The following is a 22,502-nucleotide window of genomic DNA, read 5'->3' as shown; positions in this document are numbered from 1 at the left end:
TTTCCGCCGTCGCTGTGATGTTAAGTATAAAGTCCAAGTGTGATAAGATCTCGGTCATGCAGAGTATGCTGTAGGTGTGAGGGAAAGCTTGCAAGGGTGAGCCGAGAAGGATGGTGGCTTGGTGTGGTGGTACCTTCTCACATTCGCAAGGAAGGAAGGTGGGACAGGTGCACAACGTCTTCTCACACGCACAAGGAGGGGAACAGGGGGTGGTCAAGCTAGCGCACATCTCCACTCCTGCCGCGGCGCCGGAGCGCAGTCGTGCACCTCCCATCTTGGAGGCAATCTATACTGGGTTCGAAGGCTAGCAGACCTGAGATGTCCATGTGCGCTATGTTCTCACGTGCCTTGTTGGTGCTGAAGCGAGAGGAGGCACAAAGGGAAATTTGCTCGCAGTGGCTGCCGCTCTTCACCACGTCATCTTTCTGACAGCGAGTATCCACAGACATCGAGTGTGATGTGTTTGTGTTTGCCTGCGGGCATATGACAACCTGATTGTTAGTTTATTTAGCAAGCGAATCTTTACAGAAATGTATGCAGCTGGTAAAATGACCAACCTTACTTCATGTAGCTGTCTAATAATTTGCTATTGCAATTGATGCTTTGCCTGTCAAGTAAAACTGCGATGCTTAAAAAAAAAAAAAAAACATTACCATCAGCTCACCTTGAACTGCTCCTGCTGACTGCGCAAGCTCTCTACATCAGCTGCCACAGGCCGGAACGTGTGCTCCTCACCCAAAGCACCCCCAACACGCCTCTGGGTCATGTGCAGGTCCTCATAGAACTTCTCCAGTTTGGCCAACATGGCCTCCAGTGAGCTGTGACGGCCACGTGCCCGCTCTTCCAGCCTATTGAGCTGCCTGCGCAATGCCTCCACCTGAAAAGATAACACCTTGGTCATCAGGCTGTTCTCCAACCAGCTGGCAGGCTAGCAGCACATAACGCCAGACTCGCCTTCTCTACAACGTTTACAGATATGACAATTTTGACCAGCAAAGGCAATAGCATTTGTAGGACATTACTGCTATAGCCCAGTTGATCCAGTAGTCACCAACAGCACGAAAACAATGGGACAAGCCATGTCAAGCAAAGCAACTATGTTGTGAAGGCTGCATTTGCATGTTTGTTGTGTGCGTCCCATATGCTGAGAATTTGTTCCTTTACTGATAGCTACAGCAGAACCTCGTTCATACGTTCTGGAAAAAAGTGCGATAAAGAACATGCCAACCTGGAAAATGTACAAACCAAAGTAACTAAAAAAGTTTGACAGACTGAGAAACTGAGTGCGCGCTGGCATTTTCACACGAGACCGGCAGGCATATATTGCAGTGAAGCTGCTGTAGTGGGCAGCTATATACTGTTGTCAATTGTGCGCACCTTGCACATTTTCTTGCTTGCATGGGATCTAGCGGCCGGAAAACGCATCATACGATCGCAGTGTTTAGCAGCGTAGAGAACATTGGTGCTAAAAAATGTTTTTCAGGGAAGTATGAACAGGTAAAAAATGAACGTAACTCTACTGGGTCATTTTTATGTTCTCGATTGCGAATGCTGGCGCAGGGAAAACAGGAACTTATCAATGATATTCTACTGCATATGGTGTTGGGCAAGTGCACAGTCTGCTGTTTACAACATTTTGCTGGTCAGAATTAATGAGCAGCTTCAAATGACGCCAACTCCACCCTCAATAAATGCGCTGACAAAGGCAATGATAGAGTGAGGGAAGTGCTGGTCAATGACAGTTGTAAAGAAACATGCGGGCGTATCCTGTAAGAGTCCGCCTAGTGGACTGTCCCATTTCAGCTGCTGCTTATTGGCTAGGGCTGCTCATCTCCTCCTCTCTCGTACAGCTGACCAATCAGCAGCGGCTAAAATGGACAGTCCACTAAGTGGACTCTTACAGAATAAATCCCCCCCCCCCCCCCCTACAATCATTTGCCTAGTGGAAAGAAGTCAACCTCTTTTCAAATGGTCAGCTTTTTTTTTTTCCATGCCAGCACTAAGATCTCATTATGAGGCACGCTGTAGTGGGAGACTCCGGGTTAATTTTGACTACTTCAGGTTCTTTAATGTACACCTAATGCACAGTACATGTGCATTTTTGCATTTTGGCCCCATCAAAATGTGGCCATCATGGCCGGAATTTGATCCTGCGACCTCATGTTTAGCAGTATGACGCCAAAGCCACTAAGCAATCATGGCAGGATGCCAGGGAACTAAGCATCGACAGTATTTTTCATCTATTTGTAACAACAGCAATATAATGGTTGAGCTACAGATTGACCAGGTCACACTATACCGAATGTGCATGCAGAATCGTTGACATGCTTTCCTGGCCACTTGTAGAAAACGCTTCTTTTGAATTTGTTTTCTTTCTTCAACTCCTCATAATTTGGATTTCTAGATGGTCTTCGCCCAGTTTGAATTATTGGTTGGGCACCTACTGCACATCGAAAAATTAATTAAATAAACAATATCTGTACAAATTGACAGCTATAATTGAAGTTCAATAGAACAGACTGCTGAGCTAGATGGTACTGCATAACATGAGGTGAAGCGCAAAAGAGCATGCAGGATGACAGCGGAAGCTCTGTGTTTTCCTCCCGTATGTCATCCTGCGTGCCCTTTTTCGCTTTGCCTCAGCTTATAGTTGTATATGCACAAACAAAAAGCATGTCCTAAACCCCTACCTAAATATAAGAAGTGATGCCTCTTGGCAACGCTATCCTGCTGCGCTAACTATGTTTCTTTATTGCCTGTTCTATTGATCATAAGTGCTGAGTCACAACCTTGCGATTCTAACACCCCGTTTGTGTACTACATATTCTGGTCATCATGTCCCAATCATGTAGCCCCACAAAAAGAATGTCGCAGGGTTTCTACTGTGACCAGAGGCATCGTCCTCTCACCTGAGCACGGGCACCCTTGGCGTCCTGAGTGTATCCCTGAGAAATCAGCTCCTGGCACTCCTGCTCCGCCCTGTCAACCTCGTGGGCAGCAGATGAGAGGCGCCCTTGGAAGCTCTAGAAAGATGCAAGCCCTGTCAGCAACTGCAGTCACAAGGGGGGCCATGCCAACTAGCTCACCTTCACTTGATCAATCTGGCTTCGTACTGTCTTGATGTCCCGCCCAATGGGGCCCATGCTTTCCAACTCTTCTTCCAGGTTACTCAAGTCTTGCTGGGCTGTCTTTACATTTGCCTATAGTGCCAGGCCCAGAAGGGAAAACATAATGCACCATGAGCAAAGTGTGACAGACTGTATGCAATGCTTGGCCTCTGCAACACTGCAAATGGCACTATTTACACGGGTCAAAGATGCTCTTGGTTAGCCAGAAACAACACCTTTTTCTTACTGTAAAGATTAATCTAAGCATAAATTCTCTAAAACCGGCTTAAGTTCTACTCAGGTTTCAGATTCAACCTAGTTAGCACAACATGATTACAAGCTCAAGGCACAAAAAAAAGAAGGCACGGATGGACAGAGACGACACACACGGCAACCAACTTATCCTTACACTCAACTTTCAGACAACAACAAGGCAGAAGTACAGGCAGTGCCTCTATTTTTCATGAAGATAGAATGTATGCCATGCACTCACGTGATACTGGGCCACCACCGTTCCTGCTGCTTCGAGCTGTCCACAGCGGTCCTGCAGGTCATGTGCCAGCTGCTGATGGCGACGTACCAGAGCATCGAGCTGGCCACGCACGTGTGAGGTGTCGCACTCTGGTGAAGCCGAGGTCAGCCAAGAGTCGGTGAATGCACGCAGTCGGTCGAGGCCACGGCGCATCTCGTCGGTCTCGCGCGCCATGCCCTGCAGCCGGTCAAGAAGGCGAGGGTTGCGTGCTGCCTCACCCAGAGCGTCGTGGGACGCAAGCTTGTCCTCAAGTCGCTGCAGGCCATGGCCCAATTCGCCAGCCTTCTCCTGGAACTCGCACAGCTTGCTTGAAACCTCATCCAGCTGACGGCTCCTCTCAGACACACCTGTGCCAGTGGCAGTGACAAGAGAGACAAATCGCACTCCTTTCCCAGAAGGAACTGATGCTGTCTTGTGTAAGACGCACACAGACCGAACCCAAAAAGTGACGCCTGTCCAGTGCCTATGCTATGCAACTGGCAAATAGTGCAGCATATAGTACGAACAAGCAGGAAAGGAGAGTCACCAATCCTCCCCTTCTGTTTGGCACCTGTCCAGTACACGTTCGTGTTCTATTTTGCGGTATTATCAAACTTGAACCAGGAGTCAACTCGGCCAGCAGCCATTAGGCTACGACACTACTGCTGCATCACACGCATTTCATTTTTTCTCATTAAAATGCATAAACTACCCAGAGAGCATGCTGACTTCAAGTACAGACCAAGTGCAACACTGAGCACAGAAATCATGTCAGTGATTTCAAACAGAACAAATGCTGATGGCATTCCAACAGAGAGAATGGAATGAGAAAAGAATTCGCAAGTGCCTCGACTTATGAGATGAGTTCTCACCATGATTCAGTTTCTCCCACCGTGTGCGGAGCGTGTCTAAGTCCTTCTTGACGCCGTCCTTGTCCACGTCGCAGCCCGCAAGGAATGTTTCACCCAGGTTGCGTACACTGTCATACTCCTGGCTGTGCCTTGACAAATCATTTTTGAAGGTCTGGAAAAATCAAAAGTTCACAGAAATTACACCGTCTGCTCTTCCTTGTCCCCACACGCCCCCAGGAAGCTGAACAAGTTGAAAGCAAAATGTTTGAATTCTGGTAGAACGGAATAATAAAAGTGCTCGGCTGCATATATGAGTGAGAATTAAGAAAAGGAACTGAGGCACTCGATTTTTGTTAGTCACAATCACATTACACCAAGAAAAGGATAGGTAAATTAACTACGATTTTAACTGAAACAAATTTTTTACGTTCCGATTAAAACCGCAGTTAATATCCCCCTCACTTTCCTTGACTTCATGTGACTGCAGCTGCATATATCTTCATGTGCTGCGATGCTCTGAAGAGTTATTTGGAGGACTCTTAACAGCGAAGCTGTTAGCCTCTAGTTGGTCGAGATTTTTCGTGTCCGCGTGTGGGGTTTTGCTCACACAAGAACAAATGGCAGCTGAAAGGCTTTGTGTTTGAGTTTCTGCGTAACAGCATTATGTTTTCTCAAATATTCGAATCACAATCCAATGCTATCATGTCTGCAGGTTATAAGTCGTATTTTACAAATCTTTAGATGCATTTTACTTTTAGAAATGCAATTAGTTCAATAACGCACTTGCGCTAGGCAGAAGGCTTACAGAAATGAGGATGTATGCTGCACTTCCGGACACGTGCGTGCAGGCGTGACGTATGTCGCTTGTGGTGGTAGCGTGCAACGTCGGCAAAATCTTCACTGTACATCCACTTTCATAAGGTGGAATGGAGGCAGCTTTTTTTGTACAGGGCTAACTAGCGACAGTAACCTACCAAAAAGAAATGTTCAACTGTAAAGGAATATATGAAAAAAATTTGGAGGACGTTTAAGCTTCACCATTAAGAGTGGAACACGATAGATTTCAAGGAAGTGTGACTGCCTGTCACGCTTCCCGGAAACCGCAGCTTTCTTGTGGATGTGCGGAGTCGAGCACGATGGTATTGTTGCAAGAAACCGAGCGGGCTGAGCTGCTCGGAAAAGGAGTTTGTGTTTGAGTTTTCGCGTAACAGAATGATCTCTTCTGGTATATTCAAGTTAAACTCCGGCGCTATCATGTCTGTAGCTTGTGTTTAGGTCATACTTCTCAATTTTTTGGATGTATTTTACTATGAGGAATTCAATTATTTCAGTAACACCTCTGTGCCATATGGAGGGCCTGCGTGGTTGTGGTTCAGAATGATTTTTCGCCAAGCGAAATCCGAGGCTGACATCAAATTTTTTGCAACACTGGGCCCTTAACGCTCTCACATTAAAAATACAAGGACTAATTCCTTGTATGGCAACACACGACGTGTCAGCATGCAGCCAAGCCCATCAGTCGTGCTTACCTGTGACTCTTCACCCTAAAGAAGAATTAGACAAAAATAAAAAAGCCAGACATAAAATAGCATTTCAGTTCTTGCAGCAGCGCATCACCCCCGAGCACACTGTTCCAAGCACACAGTGAAGCTCGTGACACTGTTCTTACCTGCAGTTCCTTGGCCTGCCTCTCCACCTCAGCACGCTGGTAGTTGGCCAGAGTCAGAGTAGACAAGCGGCCTTCAGCTGACTGCAGCCAGGGTCCGAACTTGTTGAAGGCAGCGTTGAACTTTTTGCAGTTCTCGAATGCCCGTTGCAGTCGTGTATGCCTGTGAGAAAAAGAAAACGCAATATAGCTATATTACAAAAGCTGTAATGCAGAGCTATAATAATGGAAGCAACTTCAAAGAACCAGAAATTGGGTGAGCTTTTAAAATCGTGCAGCCAGCATCCGTTCAATACCTGCTTGGCTCGCCTACAACTTTAAATGTGATTGTACAGAAAGGCCATGCTTGCTTTACAACAGTATGCACACAGCCCTCTGGAGAAAGGTAGGCAAAAGGCACCTGCAAACAGAGACCGCTGAGCAGTGCACCCTAACTTGAAATCACCCCTCAAACTGCTGTTGGCAACCTGCAGCTAGCTACTCTAGAAGCATGAAGAATGCACACAACACAATCAATACTGAGGCTCTGCTTACAGATGTTTTTAAAGAAAAGAAAGAAAGAAAGAAGAAGAAGCCTTTATTGAAGTTGTTTGTCTTATTCTTTTTCTTGCAGAAAAGTGCAAATACCAAATAGTAGATTTCGAATCAAATATTAAGTCAAATCAATAAAAAAAAAAAAAGAAAGAAACCCCGAATATCCAATCGAATAGCGAGTACCAGAGAATGTTTCACAAAATTTAATGCTTACACATTTTGAGCTAGAAATCATGCTGCTGCACATGCTCGGGAGTCTCCTAGCATTGAATAACCAGAATGTAGCAAGCCATCAGTAACTTAGGTATATAGAAATCAAGCATATGGTATACTCTTAATAAAGGGAGCTATAAATTATTATGCCAGCACTGATTACAGCTCAATTGTACAGTCGAACCCGGCTATATCGAACTCGCCAAAAAACGTCTATCAGTTCGATATAGAGAACAATTCAATATAAACCTGCTAAATAATTGGATATCATAAAAGCACATACCATTATTAAAATTACGATGAAACCAGCTTAGTTTCACATAAATAGTCCTCCATTTTCTTCTACTTGGGCAATTTTACTGCCTGCGACACACGCACTTCACATTGTCTAAGGAGTCAGAGCAGCTGAGGTCGCAACCTTCTGCATTCGTGCAGAAGCACCGCACTAGTGCGAGCGAACCAATCACTTTGGAGCATGTAGGCAAGGGACCATAGTTGCTTTCCTCATTGTGCCCACTTTCACTTGTGCTCAGTACGATGTCGGCAATGTAGTCTTCGTTTTCGGGCTCTCCCGTGGTCGCGACACCATCATTTGCACCCACAAACTTGTTCACTGTTGATTCGTCAACAGCTTCCGGAAATTCTGACAGCTCGCTCCAAACTTCGGCAACACTTGCAACGGCTTCGTCGCATTCATCAGAATTTACAGTCATCACCGAGCACACGGAAGCTGGCACGGCTGAAGCAATTTCGGATGAACCCCTCGTGCACGATCGTGCGTATGTGTCGGGCACCACGGGCACCGAGTCGCGAGTTTGCCCGCTTTAGCCCTAATCTTCCCCTTATTCTTCAAGATCATGCTGAGAGTGCTCCTCAGAATCTTGCACGTTGCGGGGACATCCGACTTCTCACCGCATTCGACCCGATTTATGATTTCGAGCCTCGACGAAAGGTGAATTCTGCCGCTTCATCACGGCAACACTGCGAGAGAAGGCCCACAAGGCGCACGCACAATGAACCAGAAAAGCAGCAAGACAACTCGCACTTTCGCCGCCTTGCACGACGAGGGCATAAGAGCCTGATTGGTTGTCTGAGCAAGTGCTATGGGCGGCCCAGGATAATTTTTTGCAGGGGGGTGTCGATAGCTCATCCGAGGCAGTGCGGTCACGGTAGGGAGAGCGGTTGGACGGAGCCGCACCACCAAGTTTTCCCGCCATCACGAGGGAAAGCCAACTTCTGGGGGCACTTTTCCGACGCTTCACGTTCGATATATCGGGAGTCGCTGCTATTTTTGTTCAATGTAAGCGTAATGTTTGCTATATAGACTCATTGTAACTATACGGTGTCCAGAAATTGTTCGATATATAGAATAATTCGATGTATCGGGTTCGATATAGTCGGGTTTGACTGTAGTATATGAAGGTCTGGAAAATGTTTTTTGATCAATAGAATTTGTTCAGTAGAACCAAGTGCTTTTTTTTCTTCTAAAACTAACGAATTAGTGATGTTCACACAACAGATCATTTGTGTCGGTCCTGTTGACCCAGAAGAACCCTCGTACCGACAGAGGTAGAACTGGTCAATGTGGTGCAAATTGCGGTATTCGGGCACTGTGTGTGCGATCCCCACATCGAGCTGACATCGAGGTGTGCTCGCAGCAACCAAGTCCGTTACTGTGTCAGCTGGGGCAGCCCACCAGTGGTACACCTGGCACTCCTTTTGCACCGAAAACAATGTGACATGCTCGCTTGGGCGGCCTCAAGCACGAGGGGCTCTGTGGTGTATGCGACATATGTGGCACTGCGCTGGTCTCTACACTGGATACAGTTGAAGCTCGATGTAATGAAGTTGCACTTGCAGACAAAAATTCGAGGTTTTAAAACTTGTGGGCATGCGCGACTCTCGCGCGTCCCCCGATATGTTTTTCCCGCATGGCGCGTCTCCTGTAATCTGGCTTCGCCGCGTGGCCTGTGTGATGCCCGCGGCGGTCGATGTGGTTGGGGCGCAGTGCGAGAGATGGCGCGAGTGTTGCGCTGCTACCGCCGCCGACAGGCGGGGCTACTTGGGCGCCGGAAGACAAGACACTCTCTCTTGGATTCGGGACAGCAAGCGGTACGGACGTGCCGGGCCGCACGTGAGCCGACCCATGCTTCTGCGAGACCGTCTCGCGTGGCCGCCTTGGAATGTGCCACCGTTCACGTGGCGTGACAGTACGCGCGAACGACCAGGCGTTGGGATCCAGCATGGGGCGAACATATTCGCTCGCTATCCGGTCGCGGTGAGTCGGACTTCTAGATTTGTCGCGCGCCCATCGGCATGTTTTGTGGATAGCAACTCGGCTAGCACGCATTGATCTATGAAAGGTGCAATAAATGCCCTTGTGACTGTTTGCGCTACTGTGTTGTCGTTCCTTTGTCCCAAGAGCACGGAGGAGAACCCCACATCTGGCTGCCCAATGTGGACCTCTTGGGGCATCGGACGATAGATTTAACAGGTTTGCTTCGTTCGAGACCTTTGTTTGAACCGAAGCGTAGGCCTAGCGTGAATTTTGATCGCTAGCGTCGGCGGCGTGCTTTCTTGAGCGAGGTGATGGTGGCTGTAGTGTGTTTGAACATGTCAACATGCTAAGCCTTTTCGCAAGTGTTTTTTTTAATGACATTCGTCAGTACGAGAGCAACGCGGTCTGCATCCTGGGAGAGCGAGGCTGAGCGCCCGCGGAGCAGTGGCAAGCCTGAAGCGAGTGAGTACGGAAGCCTCGTGGGTGGTCCGAATTTCTTATGTAAATAGCTTCTTCTATCTCTTTGACTCGGATGAAGTCGCGGCTCTGGGAGCCGGGTAGCCGCGGGCCACGGGTGCCACTACGGGCTGACTGGTATTGCGGCCTGGCACCGGGTGCTCCGACACCGTCTGGGACGGTGGGCGCCGTCAACTCGGATGCTGTGTGCACCGAGCAGAGTAGGACCACCTCACAGAGCTGACGTCTCCTCGCGGCTGCCTGTTTTGCGCTCATTTTGGGTGTTTTGGATGCCGGTTGTTGTCAGGGTAGCGACGCTTTAGGCCTAAGGCTTTACGAAGCTGCCTGTCGCACGTGGAGGGACACAACCTGGTGGACTGTGGCGTTGAGGTGTTGCAATTTGCTTCCCTCATTCTATTTAGCCTCGCACGAATTGAAATTACTCGTTCGACTCAAGGAAGCGAGCTTCGTTCATGTGAACTTAGCATCTGAGTAGCTGCCCGATCTTTTGCTAGCCGAGTTGAACATCGTACCACGTGGGCGATGCACATGAAGAATTCCTCTCCCTTGCACTACTTTAGTGTTTGCAGAGTGTGTTGATTGTACGCAGCGTGATTGGAGTCACCCCTGGCTTGCTGCCACCTTCACATCGTCTGCGCTGCTGCCCCAGACTACGATCGAGCCACCCCGGGCCATGGTGATGCTGTGTCCAGTTCAGCGCAGCGACTTCGGCGGCCTCCTGTATCCAGCTCACAACCCTCGGCGGCGGACAGAAGAGCCGGCGGTCACCGACAGCTATGGCGGCTCTTGCCAGCAGGGCGCGTCGGCGCGATTGCTCATTCCGACTACTGCGTCGTCGTTTCCGGAGTCCTGGCCTGGAATCGTACTGTCGAGTCTGCAAAGCTGCTGCTGTGACTGGCGGACACCAGCGGTGTACCCAAGGACAGTCGGCTCGCATGTTATGGACAGCATGTGGACATTTCCTCGGCGCGGCTAATGTTGCATGTACTACCTTGCTCGCGAAGCACGTGTTGATGGTAGACGGTGTGACATGTCTCGCCGGAATATGTGGTGATATAAGGTTGGGGGGATGTGGGGATGCGCGACTCTTGCGTGTCCCCTGATATGTTTTTCCCGCATGGCGCGTCTCCTGTAATCCGGCTTTGCCGCGTGGCCTGCGTAATGCCTGCAGCGGTTGATGTGCTTGGGGCGCAGTGCGAGAGATGGCGCGAGCGTTGCGCTGCCAACACCGCCTCACGGCAGGGTTACTTGGGGGCGCAGGGGAGAACAGGCTGTCTCTTTCCCGGCAGATCGGCGAACAGCGTGGACATCCCGCGCGCGCGCCGACCCATGCTTCTGCGAGACCGCCTCGTGTGGCTGCCTTCGAACGCGCCACGGTTCACGTGACAGTACGCACGAATGACCAGGCGTTGGGATCCAGCATGGGGTGAACATATTCGCTCGCTATCCGGTCGCGGTGAGTCGGACTTCTAGATTTGTCGCGCGCCCATCGGCATGTTTTGTGGATAGCAACTCGGCTAGCAGGCATTGATCTATGAAAGGTGCAATAAATGCCCTTGTGACTGTTTGCGCTACTGTGTTGTCGTTCCTTTGTCCCAAGAGCACGGAGGAGAACCCCACAAACTTGAGCAGTAGAAATCATTTCAGAAGTTCCCAGAACATTACTGGTGGATAGTGTGTTGTCTGTAATCGCTTATAAACAAATCGCAAGGTTGGGCCATAATAGCACGGTTATCATTGCCAGCATGCGCGGTGCAGATCGCGCCGAAAGCAATGTATCGGTGTGGCTCACAGCATCGGAGATTAGAGTGTTGCATCGTGCAGCACCTTAAATCTTGGATGTTGTAAACTTTCTGCAGCGCAGAGCACTGAAGTGTAGAAAGAGGGGTCAAACCACTCAAACTAACTCACCCAGATCACTATTCTTTTTCAGTAAATCTTGAATGCCATGGATGATTGCCCTTAGTGCCTGCAGCCATCATCAAATGACGCCCTCAAATTAAAAACTAAAGTGCAAAAATATACAGAAATCCATTCTGAGAAAACAATTAAAAATTGATCTTGCAGTTTCGCCAGAAAGGCGGAGAATTGATGGCGATAGCAAAGAGGCAACTACACGAAGTAAGGTTCGTAGTTCCAGAGGTGTCACATGCGCTCAGGCAAAGATATCACTCGACGACCAAGAACACTGGCTGCTGCAATGTGAGCAAATGCTTTGCACCAAGTCCCGAAAACTTGATATTGCGCAACTGCCAACGCTGGACATGCACACGAGGACAAAATGTGCATCAAAGTATTAACCATCTCGACTCGGCTTTTGCACTTGCTGAAGATTACCTATAAGACATAGTGCATGGCTTGCATATGGACAGCCATGCATAGCTACAGCAAAAGTATAGGAGAGATGTGCATGCTACGGGGATAGGGCTGATAGGCGCAATGCATCGCAATGCAATTCCCCATTGGATGGGAACTTATACTCCAGCTAAACCGGTGCAAACTACCAGCAGTGAAGAAGACTGGTGCTGGTGAGGTGCAATACCTGTCGGTGGCCTCCTTGCGGAGCTGGTCCCATCCACGGCGCAGGCCGTCGAGGCGTGTGCGTAGCTGCTGGGCCTCCTGCTTGCGGCTCATGCGGGTGACCATGTCGGCCCCCTTGCTCAGCACCAGGTGCACCTCATGCTCCTTGTCTAGCAGGCTCTTGTACGCTGGCTGCATCAAGGAGAACACAGAGAAGAGACTCTTGCTGCCACTCTCGCACTGCTAGCATCAATTCAGATGAGCTTCCCAACTCTCAACTTCGAGAAAAATAAACTCCGACACTTCCCTTTTTCATACCATCTATATTAAGAAACGCTTACCGTATTTACTTGCATAACGATCGCACTCGCGTAATGATCAAACCTCTGATTTTTGTCGTCAAAATTTGATTTTTTTTTCCTTTCCCACGTAATGATCGCACCCCTAACTTGGCACACGACATATCGCTGCGACAAGTCTAGCTAATGATGATCGCACTTACCATCTGTCGAATGCAGTCAACTGCTACGCGAACAACTCTTCAAGGCATACCGAATGGTCTGCATGCACCAAACTGATTCTTAAGCAGATGCCCCATTTTATTCCTTTCATCCCTCTCCGCACTTCCATGAAAAACAAAAAAATCTACAACAAAACTTGCCTTGGCTTTATTGTTTGTAGGCTTTACAATGGTTGTGGTCAACAACAACAAAAAGGCGCCTTTCGATTCCTCTCGTCTGCACTCGTGGGAATGGAACAAATGGCGAGCGGCAACGATAGTAGCCACATTTACATTGATATGTTAGAAGTCTACCCTATTCATATGCCGACTCCTGTAACACAGCTAAGATATTCGCCCACCCTTAGCGGAAACATGCCATATTAGGATAGTAGTGACGACAAATGCCACAGTTTTCGCAGCATGCCCACCATGTGTTTCTATGTCACTGGCAGCTAAGTGCGCCTATCTCTGTTTCTGTACCCTCAAAGTGGACATGGCTATGTTTTTCTGCAAATTTGCCAATATCAAAGATATTATTCATTACTGAAATGGAACAAACTGGTTCAATGCACATAATGTACTCATGAGAAGAAAAAATATTGCATTTGGTGCATTTCGCTTGCTCCGCTGGCCGCCACTTTTGTTTTGGTGTCCCACACTGCTACAGCGGAAACTGCCTGTTTGTTGACCCATTATCTTGCAGCAAAAAAAAAAAAAAATTTTTTAAAAAGAAAATTTAACCAGCGTAATGATCCGCACCCCTTAATTTACGTCGATTTTTAAAATATGATAATTAAAGCATGAACTTATATCAAACGACGCTAATTATGATAACAAACATATCACATATGTGAAGCCCATCTTCTTCATTGCTGCATCAATTACGGATCTTATTTTTGCTGAGAAGTTACATATAATACAGAATGGAACCACCTCTCACTGTCCATGATCCTCATGGAAGACAACTTCCTCACAGACTATATTCACAACCTCCTTATCAATTCATACTATGTATTTTGTTATCATCTTAACTTGCGTATTTTCATATTCTTGCTTTTAGATACATCCTTAAAAATATTTCCGACAGCAATCCCACCCCATCTGTAATGGCACCTTAGCCCCGAATGTAAGAAAACAAATAAAATGGGTGGCTTGCTATTGTAACAGTACAGGTGGGAGAGGGTGCTGTAAAGCAAAAAGATGCACACAATCAAGAACATGGGTGCATCTTTACAGCGACCTTATATCTTATCACAGTGTATGTCATTGCTAATAATTGGAACGAAGTAATCAGATTGACTTTCACACTACCACAGATTACAACCATGAGGAAGAGCCAATTTCAGAACAAGTGTTCATCGCTGAGAAACATACCTATGGAACTCAATACTGCACCTAGATCAGCTATGATGAGTACTGCTAATATCCTAACCCATAGCAGTGAATAGATTCAACAGGACATAAATCCTTTTGAAAGCAGGGTGTAAGATTTGGGGGAATGTGGTCTCAGAGTCTGGCGTCACACTGAGGGTCGCTTTTAAGCCTAGGCCACCGGTGCATATCAAAATGGTGTAGCTGGCCTACGCTACTGGGGTGTGACATGGAGGCTAAGAGGGCCGACACCATTGTCCGAACTTTCTTGACGAGAGTTGCCAACTTGGTGATGAATATGAAATTGGGAGGTTGGAGTATTAAAACAGGGGGTTTCTTCACATGGGGGAAAAAGGGCACACTTATCTACAGGAAAAGGCATAAGATACTCATACTAGCAGAAGCATCGAGCGCAGTACACATAGCAAACAGCGACAGAGCATGTCAGAGCAGACTACGTCATTCTGGGATAGCACACTCCACACACTCAGGATGTCTCTTAGAAATCCCTCCATCTTCCCTGGATCACTCGCTAGGGAAACGGGTAATGTTCCAGTTAGCCAGTCTGGTAGTTAGCATCACCCCAGCATGCCGCCTCCGAGGAGGAGAAGGTTGACACAAACCCCATGCGCAGCCCCCATGCTGATCTTGGAATGGAGGAAGCAAGCATGCCAGACCCAGTGTTTCACTGATGACTGGGGAGAGCTCCATGGCCCCAGTTTGCAAGGTAAAGCTTCTCCAGGCCCTAGCGTCTTTCACTCAAGTTTTGGAAAACTCTTCACCTATCATTTTCACAACAACCTCTAATTTGGCATCACTGTCAGCATCACAGTGCCCAGGTTGACTCACTGGAATGACGTTTGACATCAATATCACAATGACCCCGGTATCCACTCTTCGGCGAATACGGCAAACATAACAAGAGCTCCGCCAGGTTTTTATTCAAGTGATGCACAAGCATGCTAATACAAGTGCTCCGGGGCACACTAATAACCAATCTTTATACACACATCTCTGGTCACACATTTCCTTTTGTCAGCTATTATGGTAGTCACACAGAATCTTATTAGATCTACAACTAACAAGGACCCACAGCTACTTGCCCTAGAATCTAAGCAAAGACCATAATGCACTTTACAGTGCTCACATTGAATGCTAACTAGAGATTGCATACAGAAGTGCCGCACCTCAAACTCAGTGACTTGCTGGTGCAGAATGTCAGTGTCGGCCGAGATCTTCAGGTCGGGAGCAAGGCTGAGCTGGATGCCACGAAGCCACTCCTGAATGCTGTCACAGTTCGAGAAGAAGCCTCGGTCCTCCTTCAAGGACGACTCCAATTCAGCCTTGCGGTTGTCTGAGAATAAGAGGTGAATGAGCATGACCTTTCAATGCAAAGTAAGCATAACGCAATATGGGCACGCTCTTTCTGATAAAAACAACACTTCCAAGACTGAAAATTACAGCGTACACCTGAACAGGACAGAAAACAATGAAGAAACGCTGTAACATAGTAACACGGAACACCAACTAGCCTGGTCTCAAACCTTGTTGCAGACTTTCAAAACCTTTGTTTGGGTTCTCATAGATTAAGCACACTTCTGTTACGTTAACTATTGATACAATGAAACAGTTCTTGAACGATGCTCAATCTCTAATTAAGTCTGGTTTCTGGAGAGAAAGTGAGCTAGCATGTTTATCTGCAGTAACTCTGTATTGGTAGGAGAATTAATAACTGCATAGCTAATACTGAACAGTGAAAGCGCTTACGCAAGTCTTGTGTTTTGAAGTGTGCAGCTACCAGCGACTCCATAAAAAAACCTAGCAGAAAGTATGTACATCTCTGGTAATGAGTAATCTGTGACCAACTCACTGATCTTGCGACTGAGGCCATTGTAGAGCTTCTGGGCACTTCCCAAGCGGGCCCTGACTTCAGAGCGTGAGGCTGCATCTGACAGCAGCTCACAGAGGTTTTCAGCTCGGGCTTCAGCTTCAGCCAGCGGTGGTCGCTGGGCATCGAGGCGTTCCTCCAGGGTTGCCAAGCGATGAAGTTGGGCTTCGCAATCTCCAGCCTCAGAGAGGCGTTCGAAGTCGTCACCAACACCCTGCAGGCATTGACACAGATAAGGATCACTTGGGGTCTCGGAAAAGTGAAGAACCCTTGACATGAGAGTCTTCTTAAAGAACCTTTCAACTTAAGATGTTGGCTTAAATGCAGGAGTGTGCAATATCGAATGCATCGAAACTAAGTAAGTACTGGTATAAATGTGAGAACATAAAAACAGCTGTGTAAGACTTCTGGCAAGTCCCTAAACAATGGTTTGTGTGCACAGTGTTAAACAAGCACTGTTTTTTTTAATGAATGTATCAAAGGCCAATGTGTAACCAACGAGGAAATGCACTAGCATGTCATCTACTAGAGATGTGCAACTAGTCTAAACCTCCAATGCTCAATTCGAATCAGTTGGTATTAGGCTCGATTCAAAAGGCAGTTTTACTATTCGAAATATTTGAACAAAAAAAAAATGCTGTTGTCATTTGTTTAAGTCAGCTAAATGTATTGCGGTAAAGCATATTCGTTGTGCAGTGAAGCACATGAATAAAACAGGGGGAACTGTCATAGGGTCACTGCTGGCGCTTATGGCTACCCAACACTATCAGCTCAAGTACCAACAGTAGCTGCGCTTACATCGATACAGTAGAAGCATATCGTATTAATTTACCGTATCGCATTTACACATACTCCACGATTTACATGGATGCGCATTTTCCCGTCCAGCCAACTAGCACCACCCGGTGTCAAGTATAAATGCTAGAGCTCTCACTTCCGAGAAGTGTGCTTTTGCTGTCGCATTGCAAAATGCACCAAAAGTAGGACACGTTACCAAAAGTACCTGCAGAGTGTCGGCTACATTCTGTTAGGTTCTCCTTCATTTGTCTGCAAAGACAAACTTACACAATGTTTATTTTGCGGAAACTTACTGTAGTGTATAAGGATATAAAAAGTTCACAGTGTGTCTGCAACTGTTGCCATGTCCAGTGGTAGCCGAGCATGGCCGTCATGGTCTGCCGCTCCTCAAGGTGGACTTAACTACGTTGATGCAGCGAATCAAGTCACTCACCGATGTTAATCTTATTTATTATTGACAAAGCAGACACTGTTTCAATGCACGTAATGTACTCACAAGTGAAAAATTGTGTGCGACTTGCACTGTAAGCTGCCATTCGTTTTGCAGTTCTGCAGTGCAGCAGCAACCAGCCAATTGGTTGGACAGTTGTCACCTCAATGTGAATGCATTCCCATAATTCTCAATCCGATATGCTTTTATTTACATGGGCTGTAGAAATGCACATTCTCCATCTCAAGCTACCCTTGCTTGGAGCATTCGATGTGATACCCTTGAAGTCCATGTTAATGCAGCTACTGTAAATACACTCTTTAGAAACTACAAATATGACGAAGTAACAAGCTTGGCAATGTCTTCAGAACCTAAGGTCACTCTAAAGAAATTGTGTACCACCAGGATGCTTCAATGGCAAACTGGTTTAAAACTGGCTTTAAAAGAAGCAAGGAAAATTTCAACACAAAGGAACTCATTTATTTTCTCAACAGTGAAAGCTTCTGAAGAGGCTCCTTCCATGTCAGCACTGTGGAAAGCAGGGTTGTGCAAATACCGAATAGTCGATTTCGAATGAATATTGAATCAAATGTCCCCCCCCCCCCCACATACCCACACATACAAAACAGCTGAATATCGAATCAAACATTGAACACTAGATTTAACACAAACTTTTATACTTCCAAATTTTATGCAAAAAACAGTGCTGCACATGCTCAGGAGGCTAATCACATTACTTAACGAGAATCCTGCTAGCTGTCAGTAACTTAGGTACCGATGAATGTGGATGTATGTTCTACTCTTATTAAAGGGAACACCAAATTAGTATGCCACCACTCATAACTACTCAGTGCGTATACGAAGGTCTGGAAAATATTTTTTGTTGACAGAATGTTTGAAATAGCGAAGTTGCGCTAAATACCAATGGGGTTTTCAGTTTAATAGTGGGTCACACTGTGCTTAATGGCAATCTTCCATTGCTTAGAAAGTAATGCTTTACAGTGCTATTCCAGTAAACAGGAGGCTTTTTCTATCTTTATGGCAGGTGCTTTCCACAGGCTATCGTCAGCTCCTCAAGGCCAATCTGTGCTCCAGACAAAAGCGGGGAATGCGCTCCATGCGGTCATAGGCGCCGCAAGCGTTGCCCACAGTTGGCACTAATGGTGAAGAGTTCTCAAATTGGGAAGCCCACAGCAAGTTTTCACAGTGGTGCCCACTGTTGGCTCAACTTGAGAAGAGATGCCTGCCAATATCATAACTGCGAGTCGGCCTAGTTTCGTGTGCGAACAAACAGGGACGAAGAATAGGGGCAACACAAGGACGAGCGCTTTCCTTGTGTTTGCGCTCGTCCTTGTGTTGCCCCTATTCTTCGTCCCTGTTTGTTTGCGCACAAAAAGCTTTAAGATGCCAATATCAGACACAGATGTGTCCAGTGAGCGACTCTGAACAAATTGTGACATGTAGGAAGGTGTCGTCGTCCCCCGGACATGTCAAGCAGCTTCCCTTCCTTCATGACATCATTAAATAACTGCAGTGATACTGCCAAACAAAAGTGCAGCACTGGCGATTTTTGTTGACCACAAAGCACAATTTTCCTGCACATTATTTGCTGTGCAATAACTTGCCAATTAAAAAAAAATTTTTTTCATATGTCTAGTTGGTGAAACAAATTGCCTTTCTGCAAAACCAATAGTAATCGCATTCGAAAAATGATTGGTTTGAATTGCACTTGGTTTTCATTATTCGAATTTGCTTTGAAATTGAAAATTTCAGTTGACAACTGCTGTCCAATGAACGCAGCAATGTCTGAATGAGCAAATGTATGCAGACAGTTGCACATAAAATAGTGGATTGGTGCACTCATGCCTAGCTGTCATATGACCACAGGGTGCGGGTTGACCTTCAAATTGAACAAGGCACCTTTCTGCTCATCTCCTTTCTGTGATACAAGGTCTGAACTACTACTTTACAGGAACAACAATGCTTTGGCTGTTTACAACTGGATGCCACACGGCTAAACAATCTTATCTGAAACTACAAAAAAATTTGCTGTCTATTTTGTACAACTAAAGCAATTTAATTACATTTTTTATTACTGCACAGTAACGAGGATCATTGCTACAGCAATGCCCATGTGTTGCCGCTTCAGAACTTCTTAGCATGCCATGCCTGTGTCTCATTTCAAATTGCTTAGATGCTTGTAGTGGAGTTCATTCGTAGCCTGAGTGAGTACCACCACCTGCAACAGTGCAACTAATTCCATGGCCATCACAGCCATCACATTTCTTATTCTTCTTTACATCAAGCACATAAATATGCAGTGCAATATCAATACGATTCTGCATGTATTTCAGGATATTAATACATTTCTTTTTCTTTTCCTGGGCGACATCCCACAGGAACAATGCATTTTCGTATGGTTATTGCAATCGCATCTTTACCTGAAATTGGACAATACAGAAGTGGGCTCTAACTAGCATTTTTAAAACTTGTAGCTTTATATTCCAGTGCACCAGCCTAAATACCATTCCAGCGACCCACAAACAATGTGTTGAGCCCCATACACACTAGAGAGAACACGCACGTGGCACGCCATCATTGGTAAATGCTGCTCGGAAGTGCGGCCACTCGGCCTGGTAGGACGCTGATGCTCAGCTGAGTGAGAAAATGGCAGCTTCCTTTTTTAACCTCTCGAATAAATTTTTTACAGACACTGAAAAGAAACTTCAGTGTAAACTGACGAACTGTTTTAATGTTGCTAAATAAAAGTGCGTTGGCTGTGGTTCATGTGGCCTCAAGTGATGCTGCTCCACATAATGTGTTATTTATTTATTCATATACCCTAAAGGCCCATTTGGGCATTACATAGGGGGGGAGCCAGTTAAAATTACAAAAGTGTAAAATAGAACATTGGTAAGATACAGTGACATAATTATATACAGAAAGAATAACATACGTAAGTAAGCACTCAACACAGAAATAATCACACATTTAGGAAAATCTTTAACTTGTTAACAAAAAAATCATGGTTAATGGCAGATACAATGTCCCTCGGCAGTTTATTCGAATGATATATTGCCAAAAGCAATGGTGAATGACGATACAGATTAGTGCGAGCAAAAAAGGGTTGCACTTTAAATGGGTGATCAAAACTCTGAAAAATACTATGAGCTGCGTTGATGTAAGAGTCATGGAACAGGGATTTACTATGATAAAGCGCGTGAAAATGTGATAATAATGTTGTTAGTAGGCGGTTTTGAAGAGAGGGCAATGAAAGTGATTCCTTGATATCCATAACACCATAGTTTCGAGAGTATTTCTTTGTGATATATCTTGCTGTTTTATTTTGTATTGCTTCGAGTTGATCGATCAGATAAGTTTGATGCGGATTTCAAATAATGGATGCGTATTCTATCTTTGAACCAACAAGCGTAGTGCATGCTAATAACTTAGTAGCAGAGTTCGCCAAGTATAAGTTACATTTAATGAAGCCGAGTGTTTTGGATGCCTTACTGGTTATGGTATTAATGTGCTCGTTCCAAGATAAATCAGAGGATAAATGAACTCCAAGATATTTAAATGTGGATACTTTCTCAGCAGGGATTCCCTGAATTGTGTAGTAGCTCAATTCCGGGTTATGTGCTCTCGTGAACGTCATGGCCTTAGTTTTAGAAATGGTAATTTCTATTTGCCACTGGCAACACAAAAATGTGAGTTTGTCGAGGTCTACCTGTAATGAGTTCTCGTCTTCGACGTTACTAATTCGTCTGTAGATGATACAGTCGTCTGCGAATAACCTGATAGCGGAAGATAAAGTGTTTCCTATGTCATTATAGATCAGAAACAATATTGGACCCAGGATCGAACCCTGTGGTACACCGGATTTTACATGTGAAAGTGAAGGTGAGTACCCGGTCACATAGACTGACTTCGGTTGGTTAAAAAGTTAGCTATCCAATTTATAATTCTACTGTTTATGTTAAGATTCGTTAGCTTCATTAATAAGCAGATGTGCGGAACTTCGTCAAATGCCTATGCAAAATCAATATGGCATCTACTTTTAGTCCACCATGAACGGCTTCGTGGAGGTCAGTTACCAATCCAAATAGTTGAATTTCACAGGAATGACCACGAAGGAAACCATGCTGATTGCTAGAGAAGAAATTGTGATCTGTTAGAAATTTTCTTACGGTGGATGATATGATGTGCTCTAGTAATTTACAACATATGCTTGTTAGCGAAATGGGCCTGTAGTCTGACACTAAAGAGGGATCACCAGACTTAAAAATATGAATCATGCGTGCACTCCTTCAGGCATCAGGCAAGCATCCTGTATCAACTGAGTATTGAAAAATAGCAACCAAGATACGTGATATAGCTGGTTTTGTAAGCTTTAGCAATTTTGTGCAGATGTCATCTGGTCCGGGTGCCGAATTAACTGGTAGACGATCTATAGCGGCTTCTACGCCTTCGCGAGTGACTGTGAGGCCATTCATTCAAGTATTTAAGCTGAAAAAGTTCATATCTGGTGGCACTGGTTCTTCCGATGTGAAAACCGAACCCAAAAAAGTGTTTAATTCTTCTGCAACATTGGACTGCAGAAGAGGCTCACCAGCTTTGGTTATCGACACAATGATGATGATGATGGTTTAGGATTTACTACTTCCCAAAATTTTTGCAGTTGTTTTTTAACATTTGAGATAAGTCATAGTTGTAAAACTTTTCATTTGCTGCTTCAATTTCTGCTTTGCAAAGTCTTGCCTGTTCGAGAAAGCATTGCCAGTCGTCGGCAGAGGTCGAATGCTTTGCCTTTGAGTAAATTTTTTTCTTCTTATTAATGCACCGCTTAACATGTGTTGTAAACCACGTATTTTTATTTGAAGATGTGATAGTAATTCTTGGAATATATCTTTCCTTTAGTTCAGTGAGCGTCCTTTGAAAGATCTGCCAGTTTTCATTCGTATCACACTCAGAAAAGGTCATTAAGACCTGCGTAGAAAATGTTAGCAGATCATTATTTAGTGCGCGTACATCCTCTCTGTTGTAGTAATCGTATATGGTTTTCTTTGCATTACAAGGTTCTTCATATTTTATGGTATACTTGCAGTGGATAACATTGTGGTCACTCACGCAGTCAAGGATGCGTACATACATACTTTGCGGATCTGTAGTCAGTACAAGATCTAGAACTGAAACACCGCGCGTGGGACATGATACCATTTGGCTCAAACCGTGGAGCAGAATCACTATACGCCACACGGACCTTTGCTGTTGAATTTGACACAGAGTGCACCTATTTTCATACCGTTTTGACCTAGCTTTGGATAATACGATTTTTTTTATTATACATCTGATT

The 22,502-nt window shown here is 45.7% G+C and overlaps 1 protein-coding gene across 12 annotated transcripts in view; it reads right to left on the bottom strand.

Moving 5' to 3' along the window:
* shot (dystonin-like protein short stop) overlaps positions 1-22,502 on the bottom strand; it is a 318,414-nt gene that overhangs the window by 70,042 nt on the left and 225,870 nt on the right. For all 12 annotated transcript variants that reach the window (XR_012822837.1, XM_075669861.1, XM_075669859.1 and 9 more), the window contains 9 exons: positions 15,901-16,132; positions 15,218-15,384; positions 12,180-12,349; positions 6,139-6,298; positions 4,491-4,641; positions 3,601-3,986; positions 3,087-3,200; positions 2,910-3,023; positions 665-877 (listed from right to left, as the gene is read on the bottom strand). Coding sequence is in view for 11 of the 12 variants with exons in the window: in XM_075669861.1 (XP_075525976.1) it covers positions 665-877; positions 2,910-3,023; positions 3,087-3,200; positions 3,601-3,986; positions 4,491-4,641; positions 6,139-6,298; positions 12,180-12,349; positions 15,218-15,384; positions 15,901-16,132 (1,707 nt within the window). In the remaining variant the exon portion in view is untranslated. The remainder of the gene's footprint in view (positions 1-664; positions 878-2,909; positions 3,024-3,086; positions 3,201-3,600; positions 3,987-4,490; positions 4,642-6,138; positions 6,299-12,179; positions 12,350-15,217; positions 15,385-15,900; positions 16,133-22,502) is intronic.

Source organism: Dermacentor variabilis, chromosome 9 (assembly GCF_050947875.1).
Source record: "Dermacentor variabilis isolate Ectoservices chromosome 9, ASM5094787v1, whole genome shotgun sequence".
In the NCBI taxonomy this organism is placed as follows: Eukaryota; Metazoa; Arthropoda; class Arachnida; order Ixodida; family Ixodidae; genus Dermacentor; species Dermacentor variabilis.
Note: the sequence above shows the minus strand (reverse complement) of the source record. Positions and strands in the feature narration are given on the sequence as shown.